This window comes from Acanthisitta chloris, unplaced genomic scaffold, assembly GCF_000695815.1.
Source record: "Acanthisitta chloris isolate BGI_N310 unplaced genomic scaffold, ASM69581v1 scaffold3063, whole genome shotgun sequence".
Lineage (NCBI taxonomy): Eukaryota > Metazoa > Chordata > Aves > Passeriformes > Acanthisittidae > Acanthisitta > Acanthisitta chloris.
Window position 1 is genome coordinate 1 of NW_008663061.1, and position 22,371 is coordinate 22,371.

At 46.5% G+C, this 22,371-nt stretch overlaps 1 protein-coding gene across 1 annotated transcript in view; it reads left to right on the forward strand.

Annotated features, from left to right (window-relative positions):
* Positions 1-825: 825 nt before the first annotated feature.
* FAM207A (family with sequence similarity 207, member A) overlaps positions 826-22,371 on the forward strand; it is a gene marked incomplete at its 5' end in the record, with an annotated part of 46,531 nt that continues 24,985 nt past the window's right edge. The window contains one exon of the mRNA XM_009070829.1: positions 826-934. Within this exon, the coding sequence (XP_009069077.1) occupies positions 826-934 (109 nt within the window). The remainder of the gene's footprint in view (positions 935-22,371) is intronic.

The following is a 22,371-nucleotide window of genomic DNA, read 5'->3' on the forward strand; positions in this document are numbered from 1 at the left end:
GTGATAAGAGGCTGAGTGGCTCATTTTGCAGTGGTTCTCTTTGATTTCAGGCTGGAAGTTGTCAGTTTACACACAGCCGTTTAGGAGATTCGGGCCACGTCTGTTTCCCCCAGCTGTGTTATGAGTGCGCACTTCAGATTAAAGCTGGGTGCCTCCCCCAGCTGCCTCACATCAAGGACACAACAGGAAATTTTTTTTGTCTGCCTAAGCTTTTCTTCTGAGGAGGGAGGAATTGCCTGTACCAAATACAGTTAGGTTGATACCCCTGTGAAGTTATGTGTCAGTACCGGCTGAAGTAATAAATTCTAAGCCAACCAGAGTGGCTACTGTAGAGCTTAGTACTTAGAGAGGTGTTGCAGGGTTAAAGGAGCATGCTGAAGGTTTGGTGGGTTGCTGGTAGTCACTGAACCTGCTTAATGTCCATTGATTTAGGCTTTAAGCCCCTATTCTGCTCATTTGTTGCTTATCTGTATTGTTCTGTACCTGTAATAAATCCGGCTTGTGCTAAGGATGCTGTTCACAGCTCTGCTGGGAGTAATACCTCAGTTCACTTGAGTGAGGCAAGGCTGGGTTGAGGCAGAAATCTTTTGGGAACAGAACAGTCCAGAATGAGGCTTTGTGAAACTTCTTTCTGTGTTGAGGAGCCTGTGGGCAGCTCCAGGCCAGTGAGGTGATTTACCTGCCTCTGCCTGCTCAGGAGAGGCACCTGCTCACTACCATTGTTCCCATCTGGATGGGGCTGGGTGTGAATTTTTTTGTTTGTTTTAGTTAATCTTACCTCGTGGTGTTTGTACTGATTCCTGCTTAATGTTTCCTTTGGATAAGGACTGGGACTTCTCATCTTCTGGTGTCTTTTCTGGGCTGAAGATTGACCCTGATACCCTAGTAAAGAAGCTTGACTTGGACTCCAGAAGCATCATTTCCTCCAGAACAGGTTTGTGGTTGTGTTGTGAGTGCCACATTCAGTTGTGAGCAATGATGCTGGGGACTGTATTTATTTGCAGTGGCTTTCAGAACAAGCCCAGGTGAATACAACCCAAACATCACTTCCCATGTTCCTGTGAGGGCTTTAAAAGAGGTTTGTTTCTGTTTGGGGTTGTGGAGGCAGAAAGGTGCAATGTGCTTAGTGATCCCTAGGTAGGGAACTAGCTTCAGGCTAGCTGTGGGATGTCCTCATGCAGCCAAAGGCTCCCAGGGGCTGAGAGGATAGCAGAGCCCAGGCTGTGACCTGAACTCTGGGCTTCCTTTGGGGCTGCTTTTGCCTCACCAGCAACTGCCATTTGTAACCCAGTATTTTGTCAGCAAGTTGCTCATTGTGTCTCAACAGTGCTTTACCCACAGCAGCCTGACTGCAGCAAGTCTTCTCCTCCTGTCCTTTGCTATTGCAGGGTCCTTGGCTCAAGGACTCCTGGGCAGGAGAGTCCACCTCACAGGGAGTATGGGATGTGGGAGTGGGAACAGGGAGGGGATGGTAGAGGCTTTTGATTTCTAGTCCCACAACAAGGAAATGCTCCCTCTGACTGCTCACTGGCAGACAGAGCAGGTTTCAGATCTCTAGATGGCACAGCAAGCTGTTCTGATGCAGATGCGTGTGACTCCCGATTATCTTGTTTGCAAACTTAAATGCATTTCTTCTCTCTGTGCAGATTAATAACTAAAGTGACTTTGTTTTCCTGTCCAGGGCTACAAGCAAACCCAATAACCACCCCAGGGCTAGTGCTTATTTGAGCAGCGGTCAGCTGCTGACCGAGCGAGGGACTGGGCAGGTTGTGTGAGGACACGTTTGCCTACTCTCTGCACAGAAACCTTGGTGAAACATACTGTTTTCAAAACACTGAGCTCATTGTTGGTTACTCTCCTGGGAAAAGGACATGCATGCATCTGTGTGTGTGCGTGCACGCTGCCATCTCTTTAATTAAATCAGACAGCATGTTGCTGAGGGTTGGCAGACTGCAATCCCAGCCTTTCGTTGCAGGCTACAGCTGTACATGTCTGGGTTATAAATAGAGCTGTGCTGCTGGTCCCTGTGCAGTGCTGATGATGCAGATGTGCAGTGCCTGGCTGCTTCTCTCGAGGCTACGTGCTGGCTTCCTGCAGACAGTGATGCTGACCCCAATGCTTTGCGCTCCCACGTGCTTTCCAGATCATCAGCTAAAAATAACTGCTCATTTGGGGGCTCAAAACTGCAATTCAACGAGGCAAAAAGTGATTTGATTGGTTTTTTTTACATTCTCCCAAGCTGTTGTGCCCTTCCTTCTTGTCTCACTCTGGAGCCATGTGGAGGCTTTTTCATTATGGAAATCAATTAAATTTTTTGTGTTTATTCGGTGAACTGTAACTAGGCTCTGCATACAATGACAGACACCCTGCAGTTAGAAAAGAGATTTGTGCTTTGTCTCTGGCATCTCTGGTCAGCTCAGGGAAATTCAACTTGACTCCAACCTTCCCTCCCCCCCTTCCTCCTCTTCCCCCTCAGCTTAGTGCACAGGGCAGGAGGGTAGGATTCTCCTACACACTGCTATTTTAAGATTTAATAACAAGACAAAAACGTGCTTCTCTCCCACTTGCTTTTCAAGCTCTGAGAAGGTCAAGTTGGCAGACTGTGGGAGGGCTCACTCTATCTTCTGTGCCTTTCACAGCTAGAGAAGATTTTTTTTCTGCTGAGGATGCTATGTGGCAGTTGAGAAAGCAGGTGTATTTGTTCTCCCTGTGTGTGTGTGCCTCACATTACCCAAGATTGCTGGTATCTCTGTGTTTTATGTTTCAATCTGGTCTTGTGCTGTGACACTTCAGAGACAGCCAGGAGGACTTCATTGTGGGCCTGAAGAAGCCCATGGGGCATGACTGAAACAAGGGAGTTTGGACCTGACAGGAAACACACTGCTGGGTTAGAAAGCCCTGCTGGCAGCTGCTGAGTTGGCTCTATTACCTCTTTGTTAGCTCCTGCATCCCTCTGCTTTTGGAGATGTAGTTACCAGAAAGCCAGCAGCTCACTCCATGTGTGTGCTTCCACAGCATTGCAGCTTGGTTGAAGGTGTCTGCCTGAGATGTTTTTGGACAAAATATTTGAGCTTCATGCATTCCTCCCCTTGTGCTTCCACACTGTGGTTTTGTGCTTGATCTGGGGGACCCAAGATGTGCTTTGACAGAGTCCAAGCACCAAAGCTGTGTAAGCCATAATGTTCTCTGCTAATTCTGAAGCTGTCAGATGTGGAGCTGGCCCAGAAGGATATGTGGGGCTGAGAGATTGCAGTAAGTAAGTAAGGAAGTAAGTGCTTCATTTTAGAGGTCTGATCTCTTTCAGTTAAAATCTAGTTTGAGCAAGAGCTTGGAGTTGGGTTAGATTTTTAGAAGATGTCAGCTTGGAGCTCAACAGTGGTCCAAAAGCAAATCGGCTGTTGGGAAGTAGAAGGAAAGGAGTACAATGTGGAAAGCATTGTCATGCTCTGTAAATAAATCCGTGGTACATGGAGCTATTTGATGTCGTGTAGCATTACAGGGGCTACCTAAACAATAGCAGAGCGTAGTTACTTCCATGGGATGACAGGCTTCATCTAGAAGACCTGCTTTGATATGCCAGAGCCAAAGGCATGCAAACCTGTAGGAAACGAAGCCGCCGTTGTGGTGGCCAACAAGAGAAGACACCTTTCTCTCCACATTTTTGTCCTCTTAGTTTTCCTTAATTTCTAATCGATCAGTTTTTGCTTCTCTTTTGGCTGTGGTTATTCTGAGGGAACAGGGAAAAGGACAGTGTGTAAGTTGGAAAGTTCGGCATCTCCGGCAGAGTTAGCAAAGCATCTCAGTTAATGTGAGTGGTTGTGTGTTACGGGGCTGAAAGAAGATGGAAGGAGTCCCCTTGTTCTGGGAGGCTAAACTGATGGTGTTGGTTCTTGCCAGCTGAAGGCCTTGTTTTGCTGAGGATTTTGTCAGCAAGTTGCTCATTGTGTCTCAACAGTGCTTTACCCACAGCAGCCTGACTGCAGCAAGTCTTCTCCTCCTGTCCTTTGCTATTGCAGGGTCCTTGGCTCAAGGACTCCTGGGCAGGAGAGTCCACCTCACAGGGAGTATGGGATGTGGGAGTGGGAACAGGGAGGAGATGGTAGAGGCAGGGTGCCTTGTGGAGCAATCTGCTCCCCTTGTGGCAATGGCCTGTTGCTTCCCTGATGTACAAGGCTGATTCAGTGTGCTTGTGATCGGAGCAGGGTTCCAGCTGAGGCTGTTCTGCATTCAGTAATTCTTGTGGCATGAGAAGGAGAGGGTGGAATTGTAATAAAAAATGTCACCAAAATGGAATTCATTCTAGGTGAGCCTTGCATTGTGTGATATAAAAAGCCAGTGGTCTAAAACGGAAGATATTTTAATACAGTGAGTTCTGAGCTGTGTCATGCTGTCAAGCAGACCTGCTTCAACTACTTTCCCCTGCTCTGCTTTTTGTCTTTAATCACTAGCTCACCTTAACACCAGATTCCAGATGATTTCCACACACATGCAGGTAACAAAAGCCAGTGCCATCCCTGTGAACACTGGTGTTCAGTCCATGAGTTAATTGCTCAGTGATTGCATCCTGCCAGTGTAGTTTACTTAGCCACTGACGTAAGGCTTTGCTGTAGTGTAATCCATGCAGGGTCCTCTGTTACTCATGTGAGTGAATAAATCTCATCTGGGTGAGCTTCTATAGCATGGGAATTAAATGTTTCCTAGTAAGTCAGAATTAATGGCCTGTCATACTGGGGGTTGCTGCTGCTGTTTTTTTTGTTTTCTTTAGCTTTCCTTCGTCAGTGTTCGCTCCTCAAAGCAAGGGCCTGTTCAAGCACAGCTGTGGCAAGTGCTTGGGAATGTCTTTTTTTGGAGTGGATGATGAACCAGTTGTGGAATGATATGAACAACTGGACTGGCAGCTTCCTGCTTTACTTTTAGCTACTCCAGAAAGGAACCATGACGAGCTGTGTTGTTGAGAAAGCAAAAGTGCAACAGCAAGTTCACAATTGCTTGCAAAACCTTAGCTTGCCATTCTGATTTCTGAGGTTGTGGCCAGAGTACTTTTTTCTGCAGATTCTCTAGCTCCTTCTGTGCCAGTGGTGAGCCAGGAAAATGTGAAATGTGTTTAGTCCTGGACCAGTTAAGGATCCTTAAAGAGACCATAAGGTCTACCAGGGGGTAGGTTTAGATTGGACATAAAGACTTTTTTACCATGAGGGTCGTGAGGCATTGGCACAGGTTGCCCAGAGAAACTGTGGCTGCCCTGTTCCTGGAAGTGTTCAAGGCCAGGTTGGATAGAGCCCTGAGCAACCTCATCTACTGGATTGGACTAGATGCTCTTTGAAGGTTTTTTCCAACCCAGACCACTCTGTGAGGCTATACTGAGGTGAGGGGCATGGAGTGATGTAGGATATTAGCCTGAGCAGGGGGTGTGCTCCAAAGACCTGGAGTGTGGGATCCTCTGTCAGTGGCACAGAGGGGAGTGGAGTGAAATTACTAAACATTTGACAAAGAAGGAATTCCCTTCTGAAGAAATGTGGAAGTAGGGGAGCATAAAGTCAGACCAAGCAGGAGCCTGACAGCAGGGAATTTCAGGGGTCTGCAGGCTGTGTACAACCTTGCTTTCCACCTTTCTGAGAGACTCTGTGAGTTCCTTTTGTTACCAAGGCTCCTTCTGCAGAGTCACTGACTGTGTCCTTCTGGTTTGCACCTCAGCTTCTGCTCTGGAGTTCCAGATTTGCTGTGTCTGTCGTGTTATCTGCTTCCTTCTGCTTGGGCTCTGCACCCACTTACTCAATTCTGTTCTCCTTTTGTAGCCTCAAATGAGAAGCAGAAAAGCTGTGGTTTGATGGCATTGGTATCCTGCTTTAACTTCATGTGATCTAATTTGCTTTCCTGTTTTGTTTTTGCTTTCAATGGGTGATTTACCGGAATCCCGGTCAGACCTCTCCTCCGACAGCATTGCTGTTCCTGCAGGGCCTGGATTCGTGGATCCACTCTCATGTTGCTGGCAGAATTACAGCCGTGGCCAGGCCCCTGTTTACTCTTCAGGAACTGTGACAAGATGCAAATCTTTGTGTTCCATAATTTATTCCTATCTGTTCATTGGACTTCTGCTTGTTTCTTTCTTTAAATATTATGGTTCCTCCTCTTTTGTTCTCATCCCTGATCTTTGATTTTGTGTTTGGTTGCTTTTTTTCACTTTTCTGTCATATTGGGGTGTTTAACAATCGAAGGATTAAAAAAATTGAATCCTGTTTGTTTTAATGAATGCATCCTTTCTGAATATCACTTCAAAGCTTCTGCCGCTTTTTCTTAATGCATGTTTGGGGAATTTTCAAATCTGCTTGTGTTGGTGGTTTGCCATGTCTCTGGTGTGGAAAGCTGCTGGATCCTCATGATTCTGCTGCTGTTGCTTTTCTTCAGCTTTTCATTCTGTGCTGGCAGCTGTCACGTCTGCCTTGTGTTTGTTTTGTGCAGAACGCCTTCCTCAAGCTGTTCGCCACCGTAACACTCCTCAGATGGAGAGGGGTGTAAACGGGTTGCTCAGCACACTGAGCATGGCAGTGAGTGGCCTGTGAGGAGCGACTGCGGCACCTCCAACGTGTGTGTGAAGTGCCATGCGCTGTGGTAGTCCAAAATGACGAGATGTTCCTGCTCCATCTGTCTTTGTTATTAGCTGCCCAGGCTTTAGTCTGTGTGAGTTTTGGGAATGGTGAAATGCTCTCCCTGAAGCTGGTGTTAGAGGTAGCCTGTTGGAGATGCCCTTGATGGTATTGCACTGGAATGATTTTATTGTCTTTGAAATTCAATTTCTAATTGGCACATGGATGCTGCCCTGGGAGGAGCAGCTGTTTGAGTGGCATTTGATCTGGGAATTCTTGCTTTAGCTCCCCCACCCCCTACCCCATACCTTCTGCAAGGTGCCTGTGTCCTTCATGTCACCTGCACAGGTCATGGATGTGTTCCAGGACTGGACATACAGGTATCAGGTCAGATGACAAACTTCCCTCCACAAACCCATGTTGCTTCTGACATGGTATGTGCAAGTGCTTGAAACCTCCAATAAAAGAATTAGCAAGAAAGGAAAAATTCCCAGGGAAGGGAGAATGTTGGGCAGGGATTAAACAAGCAAAGTGATCGTGGAATCATAGAATTTTAGGGGTTGGAATGGACCTTAGAGATCATCTAGTCCCAACCCACTGCCCTGGGCAGGGACATCTCGCACCAGACCAGGTTGCTCAAGGCTTCATCTGACCTGGCTTTGAACACTGCTGGGGTTGGGGTATCCACTACCTCCCTGATGCTCTTTAGCTCTTCCCCAGGCCCAAGGTTGCCCACTCTGGTAGCTTGATAAAGTGACAGATGGCAATTTACTGTATCTGGGTAAATTGCTGTAGGTAGCAGTTTACTGTACATTTCTTCCTCCTTACTTGACCTGGCTACCCTTGATAGAAAGCTGAGGTTCTCAACAACTTCTGTGCCTCAGTCTTCAACAAGTGTGGTTGCTTAGTCAAGAAAGGCAAGTGCAGGGACTGGGAGAATGCACAGCAGGAGAGGGTTAGGGTCGAGACCATCTAAGGAGGCTGAATGTGCACAAATCCTCGGGACCTGATGAGATTCATCTGTGGGCCCTGAGGGAGCTGCAGGCAAAGTTGCTAAGCCACTATCCATAATTTTTGCAAAATGATGGCAGTCAGGTGAAGTCCCTGATGACTGAAAAAAGGGTAATAATAACCCCCATTTTTAAAAAGGGGAGAGTAGGAAGCCTGGATAATTCCAGACCAGTCAGTCTCTCCTCCATACCAGGCAAGATCATGGAGCAGATACTCCTGGAAACTGTGATAAGGCACATGGAAAACAAAGAGGTGATTGGTAGCAGCCAACATGGCTTTACTAAGGGGAAACCATGCCTGAACAAATTTGGTGGCCTCCTATGATGTGGCTACAGCATTGGTGGATAGGGGCAGAGCAATTGACATCGTCTGCCTGGACTTACACAAGGTGTTTGACACCATCCCACATGACATCCTTGTCTCTAAATTGGAGAGACATGGATTTGATGGGTGGAGCACTCGGTGGATAAAGAACTGGCTGGATGGTCCCATGCAGAGAGTTGTGGTCAGCAGCTCAGTGTCCATGTGGAGGCCTGTGAGGAGTGCTGTCCCTCAGGGGTCAGTGGTGTTCCTCAGGGGTCAGTTCTGGGGCCAATGCTGTTCAACATTGTCAGGAACATGGACAGTGGATTGAGTGCAGCCTCAGCAAGTTCTCTGACCACACCAAGTGTGTGGGGCAGTCACAGCTGGAGGGAAGGGATGGGACATCCTGAGGGACCTTGACAGGCTGGAGAGGTGGAACAATGCAAACCTCATGAAGTTCAACAAAGCTAAGTGCAAGGTGCTGCACCTGGGTTATGGCAATTCCAGACACACCTATAGGTTGTGTGGGGAAGTCATTGAGAGCAGCCTTGCAGAGAAGGGCTTGGGGTTGGTAAAAAACTTAACCGTGAGCTGCGGTGTGAGCCCAGCTCAGCCAACTGTGTCCTGGGCTGCATCCAAAGCAGTGTGGCCAGCAGGTCAAAGGAGGTGACTCTCCCCCTCTACTGTGCTCTTGTGAGACCCCGCCTGGAGTACTGCCGTATGTGAGTAGTTCCTGGGAGAATTTGGAGTAGGAATCCTACTGAAAGCTGAAGATACTGGTGCATTAAATAATAATAACAAAAAAAAAATTACAAAATCCATGCTGCTTAACGTTGCTTTAACAATTTGTCTGTGCAGTGTGGTGCCGGCTGTGAGAACAGCTGTAGGAAACTCCAATTTAATTAGAGTCAGTGCAATTAATTGAAAAGAGCAATTAATTGAAAAGAGCTAAATGAATGTCTGAAACTTGCACTGTTTCCAGTGCTTTGACTTCCCTTCTGGAGACAGGCCATTTCCATGTTGTAAGTGCATTCTGCCAGATCCTGCGAATCAGTTGTGCTAATATTTATGGAAGTAATTAACTTTTTTGTTTTCTCCCTCTCCTTTAGCTGTGGCTAAGTGCCTGTTCTTAAAATTAACATTAAAACTCCCCAAAAAGCTCCAATTAGCTAGTGGCCATGGATACTGAGCACTACACAAACACAGGAACATTTTCCAGATAACCCAAAGCTTCCAAAATGTTTGCAGCCTGCTCCAGGGGAGGAGGCTGGTGGTAGTGGGAAGAACCTAAAATGAGTCTTGGGAGTTTGAATGATGTGTCAGATCCCTGTAGTTCCCTATTATGGTTGGTTCCTTGGCTGTGCTTGCTGTGTAACTTTCACCAGTAGCACTGGGGGAAGGTACATGCCTGCACTGGAGCAGCCTTGCCATGCTGCTGGGTGGCTGGAGTGGAGGATGGGGCTCGGTGAGGGACTGGGGACTCCTTTGGTGAGGCTCTTGAGGTGCTGCTCTGTGCTTTTGCAAAGCGTTCTTCTGGCCCTTCTAAAAGCTGGATGCTCAAACAGGTTTTTTAGGAGAAACACATCAGTCCGCTGTGCCACCGAAGGGCTTGCTGAGCTTGAGGCCAGTATGCCTCCTTCCCTTCATGGCCATGTGTGATGGGGCATGACAGTTACATGTCATGCCATGTCTTGCTCTGTGTGATTATGATTCCCGGAGCTTTAAAAAGATGCTAATCTACCCTGGTATTGTCCTACTAAATGAGTTTAAAATGATCAGGCATCCTGACTTACAAAAAATTGATCAGCCCTGCCTAGGAGAATAATGAAACTGCAGTGTTACAGAAGAGGTTTATGAACTGAAATCCTTGTCTTTCCTGTACTAAGATTAAAGCTTTGGCATAATTGAGTTAGTCAAAAATGTGACGAAGGGGGATGGAATGGCTCTGCACTGGAGGCAAAGGAACTTCCCAGCACAAGTCCCAGCAATGCAACTCTCATGGGGCATGAGAAGAACAGTTTAACACTGTGTGGCTTGAGGAACCAAATCCCAAGAGGGGTGAAGAAGCACTTATGGAGAGGACAGATTGATAGCTTGGGAAGTCAGAGCCCTTTCTTTGTCACCAGCAGTGGTACAGGGTTGTGCAAAGCTGTCAAGTGTTTCCCTGACATACATGTCCTGAGAGTTTGATATTTTATAGACATCCTATTCAGAAGAACTGGTAGAGGCTGGTAAAGGTTGGATGGGATGAGAGGTCTCCCTCTTCTGGGTTGCCCTTCTGACTCACCTTGACATGCTTTTAGGGTGCAGGAATAAGTCAGCCTCGTCTTTCCTCTGCTGACACCCCCGAGAAATGCCTGTGTGAGGAAGTTTATTTTGCTTGGGTATTTTGTCCACAAACTGTTATGCTACATAAATCAGATTTCTGATTTACCAAGAGATAAATCTCTGCCCTCCTCATGTGGGTTTTATCTGAGTTACAGGCTGTGTATTAATAGCGAGATCTCAAGAGCTCATGTCTGTCATTCAGACTAAGTGGGATCTATAGTATTATTCTCTTCTATGCAAGTTGTCCTTTATTCCAGTCTTTGTGAGCAATTTATGGACCAAGGTTTTCTTTATCTTGGGTGAAAATGCATGTGTCAGCTGAAGATCTGTTTACCCCCTTTGGTGTGTCAAAGTGGCATTATTGATGCTCGTATCATAGAATCAACCGGGTCGGAAAAGACCTCCCAAGATCATTAGGTCCAACCCTACTGTGGTTACTAGGCCATGGCACTAAGTGCCACATCCAGTCTCATCTTCAAAACCTCCATGGACAGTGAATCCACCACCTCCCTGGGCAGCACATTCCAATGCCTGATCACTCTCCGTAAAAAAATCTCTTCCTAATATCCAACCTAAACCTCCCCTGTCAGAGCTTGAGTCTGTGCCCTCTTGTCCTCCTGCTGGTTGCCTGGGAGAAGAGACCAACCCCCACCTGACTCCAACCTCCTGTCAGGGAGTTGTAGAGGGTGATAAGGTCTCCCCTGAGCCTCCTCTTCTCCAGGCTAAACATCCCCAGCACCCTCAGCCTCTCTTCATAAATGTGCCATAACTGGGAACAACACCTAATTTGGGTTTAACTTTTTAGTCAAGTGACTTACAGAAAGGAAATAGCATTTTTTTTGTTGTTTTTTTGAATGAAGCTTGTAACACTGCAAATCTCAGTCTAAGCTAAATGTAGGAAACACAACTATACAAGGGTTAAATGCAGTGGGTACTGAAATATTCTAGCGTGTCCAAAATGGTCATTTGGACAGGTTTACATTGACATAGCAGCCATACAAATATTCCATGAAGCTAAGCACAGAAAATGGATCCAGCTGGAGAAGAATAGGCAATCCAAGCATGTGTTCAAGAAGGGACTGTGAGCTGGAAGGTACTCTTGAAAACAATACATTTAGTGATATTTATAACTAGCTCCATTGAAACATGATGATTTAGAGTCCCTGGCAGGAAATCTGGGGGGAAAATGTGGCGCACAAGCTTGTTCCCCGGCCCAGTTGTACTGTGTGCTCGACTGCGCGTGAAGGACACACAGAAATTCAGGAGATCTTCTTAAAGAATTTTGGTTTTATGGTTGTCATGGACTTTCATGCCTAGCGTGGCTGTGCACGTGATGATTTCCTTTTGCTGCATTTCCTAACTATATGGCTTTTTAAACTTTGTTTTCCTTATATCTGTTTTCCTCTCCAAGATTATTTGTGCTTTCAGGTCACTGAGTGTTGTTATGTAACAGGAATGGGCTTCTTTAGCATGGAGAGGACATTCCCAGCTGCCACGGGCGCAGGCTGTCTACGCATGCAGTACGTGTTTTGCAACTCACTGAGCTGAAATCAGTGTATGTGAGTTGGAATAACCTGGTGTGCCTGTTGACAGGGAGGCATGGGAAAGCTGTTGCAGGCTGCAGGAATTCTGCTGGCAGAAATCACAATTCTAAGTTGCTTTGTTCGGTGAAACTGTGATGTTTTGCACAGTGAAGCCTCTGCTGTTGATTTTGGTTCATGCCAGTGGGTTGTGACTTCAGGGCTGGGCTTACATGTACTCCTATGCAGCTGCAGGTGTGCTTGTTGCTTTGCTGCCTGTACCTGGCTGGGTTTTGTTTATGGAAATAGCATACAAACCTGTAGATACTGGTTACCTGTATTGGGTGTAAGTGGCAAGGGTTTGGTAGCGGTGGAGGGGCCAGAGCTGTTAATGTTCCGGGCACAGCCAGGCCAGAGAGCTTAAGTGCACCCGGTGCAGCCACAGCTGAGCACGTCAGCCACAATGGTGCTGCCTCTGGGAAAACATATAGTTAAGAAGGAACAGAAAAAGAAGAGGAGAAAAAAAGTCAGAATGAGCCCTGTGAAGGCCAGAGACTGAAAAGGAGTCACACCTGTGGGAAGGACCCCAGTGGGTGAGAGTGAGGAGCAGCAGAGAGTGACTGTGATGCCATTCCCTGGCCCCTTGCACTGCTCAGGGGAGTCAGGAAGGAAGGACTCACAGTGAAGGAGTGGAGCCAGAAGAGGGGTAGGTGGAGGAAGGTGTTTTAGTGCCTGCTGTGGTATTTCACTGCCAGATTCTATTTTAGTTGGCAATACATTGCATTAAATGTCCCCAGGTTGTTTTGCCTGTGGTGGTAATTGGTGAGTGATCTCCCTGCTGTTTACCTCAGCCCACAGACTTTTCATCTCGTTTTCTCCCCCTGTTCTGTTGAGGAGGGGGAACGATGGAGCAGCTGGGTGGGTGTGTGGTCAACCCACTGCATTACTGTAGCTCAGTAAAAATTGAGATTAAACTCAGTACCAGGTAGAACTGTTGCTCTATGGCTGTTACTCTGCCTTCCTTAATGCATTTTTCAGCTGAATGTCTTCTGAGCATTGTGCAGATCCAGAGACACCCTTGGATGAGAACTGAATTCCTTTGCTTTTCATTAGTGCTTAACAGATGTTCAGGCAAGTCATTTCTCTATGTGTCTGTGGTACCTATAAACCTGTAACAATATTGTGGCCCTTGTGTCCTGAAGGGCAGAATTAGGCACCTGTCACCTCCTCCCTCTATTCAGGGAAGGAAAGGACACAGCCATATATGCTAACCTAAGCTCAGGGAAGTACAGAACAGGTCTTGGGGCCATCCAGATATTTCTTCTGCATGGCTTTGCTGTGTGGGAGGTGCTGCCTCGCTCCAGCTGTGCCTGCATTGCTGACAGCTCTGTAGCAGGAGAGGACGTGCCTGTGGCAGAGCAGAGCAGATCTCTTTGAGACTGTTCTTTTTCAGATGTTAAATGTGCTCATTAGAGGGCAGCAGAATAACTTTTCCTTTTTCTAGGTCAGGTCTATATTTTTGAATGATATTTTTTATCTCCGCAGGGCACAGAACAAAATTTTCCAGTTCCTCCTTCAGTTTTTCCTGGTGCAATAAAATGTACAAAATAGCAATGCTTATATGGAAACCTTAGCCAGTATCAAGAAACATGGAGTAATTATAGTAAAACTTGTTTCTTGGAAGCTTGGAAGGTTCGCAGGCTCAGAGAGAGCTTCACTAAGATTAAACAACAAATGGTCAGCACAGTATGTGGAAAATGAAAGTTTCACAGCTTGTTTGTTCCTCAGCCTAATTCTTATTTAACCTATATGTCCATATGCATCTATGGATTTGTTTGCTGCAATTCAGCTACTGCTGCCACCTTTTTCTGCTTGAAGATAGTGTTAAAGAACCAGTCTTGCTTCATCTGAAAGTAATCTTGAAATGAGACCAGATAGGACAAACCCCCATGCTCTGCAGTGTAAATACTATAAACATTTATGGCACAGTCATTACAGGATAAGTGAGGCTGGGATTTGGAGTCCAGCATCACAGTGCTTTCTTGCATTATTTATTATGTAACATTCATAGAAGAAGGCTGGAGCTCTGACTTTGCAGCTGGTGTGTTTCTGGCTTCAGAAAGAGCTGTGTACAAATCCTGGCTAGGAGTGAACACCTCCTGTGCACATCTTGTTGGCAATATTTTGCATACTATTGACCTTTGTGGGAGGTAAGCTGGTTCAAGACAGCTGGAATAGCAGGATTGGGTTTTTTTCGGCTTTAGCAGCATCAGCCATTGGTTTCCACAGCTGGCTCTGATTTTTGAAGGTCCTCAGTGGAAGCAAAGCTTCATTAAACTTTGCTCCTTGGTCTGGTGTGGTGGAGACTTGACCCCTTTCCCTCTTAACCACAATGTATTCAGTGTTTTCAGATTACATCCTGCAGATTTCCTTATCTCCCTGTCCTCTACCCAAAGGGGCCCAAAAGGGCCAGTTCCTCAGCACTTGGTGGGTGCTCCTCCCACCACAGCAGCATGTACTTGGCTGCTGCTTTCTCTCCTAAATTATTTTTAGGGTGTCAATATCCAAGCTCACAAACTGCTGAAATGGAACAGCCTTCTCAGTACTGTCAGATATTGTTCCTGACATAGTGATTTGTATCAGTCCCATTTCCTGGAGCAGTCCAGATTGTGCTTTGTGCTCTTGGTTTGGGATCTCCCATGAAGCTGGCATTTCTTCAGGTCACGTTGTGACACCTCAGGCAGGACTAATGGGAAGATCATCAGGAAAGGGAAGCTGAACAAAGCCAGAAAAATGTAAAAAATGGCTAATAGCTCTTGGTCCATTGGTTAAAATTAATATCCTGTCAGTGAGGTAAAAAGATTAAACTCAGTCTTACACCAAGGGAGAACCAGTGATGAGTCTGTAGGTGCATGGCATGTGGATCTAAATCCCACTGGAGTGTTTGGTCCACATTAGGAAATGAGCAGAGTGCTCATGCCACAGCCCTCTTCATGCAGAGAAATACTCTTCCTGCCAGCATCTTTCACGCAGTGTGGAAAGATTTCTGCTGGCCTCTCTTTTACCAAGAAAGCCTCTCCTGAGAACTAATGCAGTATTTTGTTGGGGGTGTGGGTGTTCTCAGTAGGTGTATTTTTTTGGGCATGGTGAGCCTAAGTATTGCAAGATGCTGCTTGGGAAGGGACATGTAGTTTTTTTGTTCAGGGAACCCTTTCTTCACAGGAGGCATGCCAGTCCTTCTCACTGTAAGCATAGGGATACTGACAGCAGAGAGGTGAAGGGACAGGTAGGTCTCAAGGTTTGCTACTATAGTTCCAGATCTGAGAAGATCAAGACAATGCCAAGCCTGGCAGCTCTGAAAGCTGACAGCAAGGAGTGTCAGAGATCACCTACTCATAGTAGTTTGGTCCTTCCCCATCTCCTGTTACTTCTTTCTAATGTTGTGTTTTTTCTTGCCATTGCTCTGTGCTTGTGCTGGTTTGGGCTGAAGTAGAGTTAACTTTCTTCACAGTGGCTAGTATGAGGCTGTGTTTAGGATTTGTGCTGAACACAGAGTTGATAATGCAGAGATGTTTTTGTTATTGCTGAGCAGAGCTCACACAGAGCCAAGGCCTCTCCTGCTTTCTGTACTGCCACACTGGCAAGGAAGTTGGGGGTGCATGGGAGATTGGGAGGAGACACAGCTGGGACAGGTGACCCAAACTGACCAAAGGGATATTCCATACCATAGGACATCATGCTCAGTATATAAGGTGGGAGGAAGGAGGAGGAAGGGGGGACATCTGGAGTGATGGTGTTTGTCTTCCCAAGGAACCATTATGTGTGATGGGCCCTGCTCTCCTGGACATGCTGAACACCTCCTGTCTGTGGGAAGCAGTGAATTAATTCCTTGTTTTGCTTTGCTTGTGTGTGCAGCTTTTGCTTTCTCTATTAAACTTTGTCTCAACCCATGGGCTTTTCTAGTTTTTACCCTTCTGATTCTCTCCCCCATCCTGTTGGGGGGGGAGTGTGTGAGTGGGTGCATGGGGCTTGGTTGCTAGCTGGGGTTAAACCATGGCAGTGCTGTAAGCTGCTGATCTCATTGCTGCACAAGGTGGATGGGGCTGGACCCATTTGTGCTAGTGCAGGCACAGTGTAATTGAGGCTTGTTATTGTCTGCCTGAGCTGCTGGCAGGGGGGTAGAGAGCATCAAGTACAAAGTGGGAGAGCCCTGTCATTTTTAAAATTTTTTTGCTTGCTTTGAAATAGATTCTACCAGGAAAACATTGTTCCTGGATGGGTGGCTGATGCTGACCTGCAAGTTTCAAATGAAGAAAAGGGGAAGAGGTGATGGGATGGAGGAAAAAACCCAGCTTCTGCCTCTCCTATGGTGGTCCAGATCTCAATTCTTCTTTTTTTAAAAGATTTCATCTACATTTAAGTGAACCAAATGGGCATATTGGAGTAGAAAGGCTTGCTCTAAGACAAGTTTGGAAAAACAAGTCTTGTGGGACACGAGACAAGTCTTCTGTGAGAATCATTGTGGGTAAGACAAAGTCAAGCCCAGCTTTGTCAGGAGATGAAGAATGCTATGGGAGATCTGCAGTGAGGTGATAATTACAAGGGTTTGTCGAGGGGCTTGGTGGCACTGTGGGATGGTGCCTGTATGTCCCTTGGAGCCAGGCAGAGGAGGAGTAGGGGCCTGTCCAGGGGGAAAGATGCTGCAGGAGTGTCTGTGTTGTGTAAGATGGCAGAGCTGGTTTTCCTGTTGGCACCTCAGGGATTTTGTGAGCTCTGAATCTGTTAGCTGAAGTGGAAGAGCAGTTGAGACAGCACAAAAGCGGCAGGCACTAGTTGTGATGGTGGCAGCTGGAAGAGATGATAAAGCAGTGTTTGGACCAGTTCCACTTACAGGCCAGTCAATCTCTCAGGGGAGGGAAGGAGACTTGATGTGCTAGGGCACCACCTGGAATGAGTTTTCTCATGGGTTAGGCTTGTTGAACTGTGTAATCAACACCACTGCCACACAAAAAACACAACCCAAAACTGGTAGTTCACTGTGCCATGTTGGAGTGCTAGAACTAGTGAGACTCTTTCAAGGTTAAAGGGCTGTTTTGATCGCACAGGCTTCATGGAGGCACTGGATCACCTTGGTCTGTCCTTTAGGGGCTTCTGCTTGGCACCTCCAGTCTTGACCTTGGGATGAAACATGTACTTATCAATGGTACTCAGTTTTAGCGTGCTGTGATTAAAAAGTCAGCTAGTTTCTGGTCTGGACATAAGTTGCCCTTTGGGCTGGGAGAGCTGCATGCTTGTGTGGGGCAGGAGTGAGTACCTGGGTGCAGTAGATGCTAATCTGCAGTAGGTGTTTGAGGTTGGGGTTGAGTTCTCACTCCACCCTAATTGCAGACCAAAGCAGTGTGGATTTCTTGTCTTGTACTTCTCCAGGCAATTATTTTTCTAGCGCCATCCTTCAAATGCTTTCCAGTTTCGAAATCTTCTGTATGTGCTCCTAAAAAAGGAGCGGGGAAGAATGAGCAGTGCTATGCATTGCCAATCCTGCATGTTGGTTGTTGTCCAACTGAATTGGTGGCTGGAGGTCAAACACATGCCTGTTGCAAGCAATTTGGGAAGCTTTCCTGGGTGTTTTCAGCCTTCTTCCTACTTTTAGTGTCTTAGTCTTCTGTGTGTGCAGCAGTTTATAAAACCACTTACAGTGCAAGTGGTATTGGAGCTGACCGATGAGAATGTGACCAAGGTGGGGATATTAATTCTTGTATTGTGTAAATAATGCAAGTCTGCTGGCGTTACACAGGCTGAGTTGTTGAGCTCTTTTCCATATCTAAATCTAAAATTATCTTGTGTATATTGCCTAAGCAGGCTATGGGGTAAAAGAAATTAATATGATTACATTTACTATATTGGCTGTTCAGTGGTAGAAGATGTAGTTGGACGTTGTGTTCCCTCAGAGCTCCCAAACTGTAGGTGTTTGGGTTTCCCGGTGTGTAGGAGCTCTGGCAGCTGCAGATCGTAGGATTAACTCCTTGACGTATGGTTGTGCAATAGATAGGGCAGCATGGGGAGGGGGGAGCACACTACACTAATCTGCCACAAAGACTTAAAAATCAAGGGCAAGCTCTGACATGTGATTACTTTTTTTCATTTCTCTGTCAATGCATGCAGTGTTGTGAGTGGGGAAATGGACCTGTGCCATGGGTAGCCTGAGATCAGACATGTTAAAGAATCCAAGGAAATGTGCCAGGAGAGGAGAATTAATCAACAGTTAAAATAACCCAGTGGAAATTTCGCCATGGTCCTAAAGCTCTGAGTAAGGTTCAGAGTAATTACTTCATGAAAAAAATGATTGGAGCAGTCAGGAGGTGGCTCTAGAAGCTCTGCTCCTGCTTTTCTTTCCACTGGTGTGTAGGCATTGCCCGAGGACACGTGGCTGTGAACGTGTAGAAGGTGATGCCAGGTTCACTGAGCTTCTTTAGGACAGGGGCAGGAAAAGCACCCATGCCTTGCCTCCAAGGAAAAAGCCAACCTGGGTATAGGAGCTTGTAGCAGTATCTTCAATCAAATGCTGTCCTTCCAGAGCATTCATGTTTATCTGCAGGTCAGTTTCTCAGCATTGATGCTAAAGGTGTGGAATATGAGCAGTGATTCAAAGGATCAGAGCTCTTTTGCCTGGAAAAGATGACTGAGGACAGAGAAACTGATGAAGTTTAGTGGAATAGGATTGCCACAGAGGTGAGGAGAGACTGAACTCTCTCCCAGTGAGATAAGCAGAAGACAAATTAAACTAGAAGATGCTGAGTTCAGGGTAGGCAAAGATCCTTCAGGAAAATGGCAGTTAAGTTGCAGGTCTCCATGCACATAGGTGCTCTGAATTTCTGGTATGCACATAGGATTCAAAGCAACAGGTCACATCCCCCCAAATAAAAAACCCAGACATTGGAGTTACTAAATGCAGCCACTCTGTACTTGAGCATTGGCTTACATGAAGCTGTGGTCAAGCCTGGAATGTTCTTTTTCCAGTGGTACTATTTGCTAGTGGTAAAGCTGGACACCAAGGCTCCAACTCAAGTCCTCAAAGTGCCTTCTGTTAACGCTCTGTGAGCTGTTGGTGTATAGCCTCTGCTGATGGTTGGCACGACCAGCACTTGCCCACTGGACAAGGCTGAAGGCCAGGGAGGATGCCCATGGATGTTCCAGTGGGTGTTCTCTCCAGCCCAGTTTCAGTGGCTTTTCTTTGTCTCCTGAAGCTACAGACACAAGTGGAGATGGGGCAGAGGGGATGCCAGTAGTACAGCTAAACAGTGCCAGAGTGGAATTTTTTTGTTTCTGCCCTGATCCCAGTCCAGAATTCATGCAGTCACTCTGCTGCTTGGTTATTTTAGCATAAAGTTTTCACTGTATTTCCAGAGCAATTTAAACACTGAAATCTGTTAAGAATCTGACCTTGTACAGTTGCCTTTAATACCATTCTGTGGCAGACCTGCTGAAATCTAGAGCTGCCGATTAAAATACTTTGGGGGTACAAGTTAAGCTTTGGGCTATTTTGTCCATTCTGCCTGTAGTGTTCTTGTAACTGGCTGAAAATTACTAAATCTTCCCAGTCTGTTTTGCAGTCATTAGTCTGTATTTAGTTTCTTTTCTCATGTGCTTCCTGCTGGCCTTTGGGTCCATCATGGAATTAATTGGTGAGGGGAAAAAAAAGAAGAGGGAAAGAAATTTGTCCACTGCACGTGACAGGGGTTTACTGGCAACACTGTTTCAGGTCAAGTACAGAATTGTAGCACTCCTTTCTGTAAGACAGCAGGCATCTGCTCCATGTTTCTTGCTTCAAGATGGGATGTGCAGGTTTTGTCTGGAAAATAAGGCCGATGGCCAAGACTGGAAACGTTGGCAGTGGGTTGACCCTGGCTTCATGCCAGGCACCCCCCAAAGCTGCTCTCTCACTCCCCTTCACAAAAATGGACAGGGGAGAGAAAACGTAACAAAAAGTTCATGGGTTGAGATAAGGACCAGGAGAGATCACTCACTGAATAGTGGGTTGACCTTCATGCCAGGCACCCCCCAAAGCTGCTCTCTCACTCCCCTTCACAAAAATGGACAGGGGAGAGAAAACGTAACAAAAAGTTCATGGGTTGAGATAAGGACCAGGAGAGATCACTCACTGAATACTGTCATGGACAAAACAGACTCAGGGAAATTAAGTGATTTTGTTACTAACAAGATCAGAGCAGGATAATGGGAAAGTAAAGCAGATCTTAAACCCAAAGCTGCTCTCTCACTCCCCTTCACAAAAATGGACAGGGGAGAGAAAACGTAACAAAAAGTTCATGGGTTGAGATAAGGACCAGGAGAGATCACTCACTGAATACTGTCATGGACAAAACAGACTCAGGGAAATTAAGTGATTTTGTTACTAACAAGATCAGAGCAGGATAATGGGAAAGTAAAGCAGATCTTAAAAACATGTTCCCCCACTTCTGCCTCCTTACCAACTCTACCTCCTTCTCCCCAGCAGCACAGGGAGATGAGGAATGGAGATTACAGTCAGTTCATCACATGTTGTTTGTGCCACTGCTCTCAGGGTGAAGAGTCTTTCCCCTGCTCCAGCATGGGGTGATCCCACATGTCAGTTCTCTCCCAGCTCCAGCGTGGAGTCCTTCCCATGGGAGACAGCTCTCCATGAACTTCTCCAACGTGAGTCCTCCCATGAGTGGCAGTTCACGATGAACTGCTGCAGCATGAGTCATTCTTCACAGGGTGCAGTCCAGTCCCTCAGGAACAGCTCCAGTGTGGTTCCCCCACAGGAAGGATCACAAGTCCTAGCAGAAATCCTGCTCTGGTGTGAGTCTCTTCTCTTGACAGGTCTGTAGGTCCCTGTGAAGAACTTGCTCCAGCAAGGGCTCCCCATGGGTTCACAGCCTCCTTTGGGCATTCCCCTGCTCCAGTGTGGGTCTCCTCCATGGGCTATAGATGGATCTCTGCACCCCATTAACCTCCATGGGCTGCAGGGGCACAGCTGCTGCACTATGGTCTTCATCATGGGCTACAGGAGATGCTCAGCTCTGTTGCCTAGAGTACCTCCTCCCCCTCTTTCTCCACTGACCTTGGTGTCTACGTAGTTATTCCTTTCCCATATTCTCACTTCTCTCTTCTCCAGCTGCAATTACTCCTGTACAATTACCTTTTTTTTCCCCCTTTCTCTAATATGTTATCACAGAGTTGTTTGTACCATCACTGATTGGCTCAGCCTTGCTGCAGTGGTGGGTCCATCCTGGAGCCACTGGTGTTGGCTCTGCCGGACATGGGGAAGCTTCTAAGTAGCTTCTTAGAGAAGCCACCCCTGCCAAAATCCTGGCCACACAACACCACTACAAGAGGTTATGGTTAAACAAGCAAGCAGGACACAAATATAGTAGACAATAGAAATGCTGACTCTGCTGTCCTGGAAAAAGAGTAACCTGAGCCCAAGTGGTTGGGAAGCCATTGTTTGGAGGCTGGGAAAAAGACACTGTTTGGAAAGCAGAAGCAGGGATCTGTTGGAAATGGCAGGGACTTGATTAGCTTAACAGCATTGAAAGACAAAACTCATGCAAAAGGAACGAAGGTGGGGGAAGGCTGTTTTTAGCTCTTCTTTGTTTTTTAGTCTTGCTCAGGTTTAGGCACTGGGTGTTCCTTAGAAGAGGTTTGGACTTTCTCCCTACCCATTTATCCCAGCAAAATGCGTCTGGTTATAACCTGCCAGTGTGACCCTTCTTGGAGCCTGGAGCTGCCTCTGCGTCCTGCAGCCTTAGAGTGTGTGGTCTTCTGTCCGAGCTCTCCTTCTCACCTTGTGCCCATTCATAAAGCAGATCAAAGTGTTTAGTCCTCTCCTGTGGTTCTCTTCCAATTCTGTTTTCTCCTGTTTGGCTTATTCTAACATTCAAGCTGTGTCTATTCCTTGTAAAATTCCCATACGTACACATATGAAGGGAAGTTTCTGTTGTGTTTGCATCTTTAATTTAGCGGCACATGCTCCTCTCTGGGTGTGAGCTCTGGGCCAAACAGGGCATTGGAGTGTACATGCCTGGGACCACTTAGCAATCTGCTACTTGCAAACATAAAGCATGTAACTTGTAAGACCATGGCAGTCAGGATGCAGAGGTGTGTCTGTGCGTGCCACCAGATGTTACAGGTATCTGCTATATTTTTCCTTCTTGCATTTAATTTTCTCTTTCCTGAGGTCCTTGTCAGGGAAGGTTTAGTGTCCAGACATCTCTCTGCCTGATTTTCTTCCTGTCAGCAGCTCTCTAAGAGCTTGTTCAGGCACTTTCTTCATTGTTGTGTGTCTGAAAGCTACTGCATCCTTGCTGGGCTTGTACAGCCTATTACCACCAGCTTCCTGACAGTCTTGAGCTGATTGGCTTGTCTTGTGTAGTCTTGATGGCCTTATCTTTTACCAAATCTCACTTCTGGGCATTGAAGCACAGTTGTTGACATCCCAGTACCCCTAAAGAGTGAGTGGGAAAGTAAGAGAGGACTTTGGAGATTGTGGAAAGCTCATTCATGGGAAAGTTATGGGACCGTAGGAGGAGAGGAGAGACACTTGTGCCATGGCAGGCTAAACTGTACATCTGAAACTCAAGTAATCT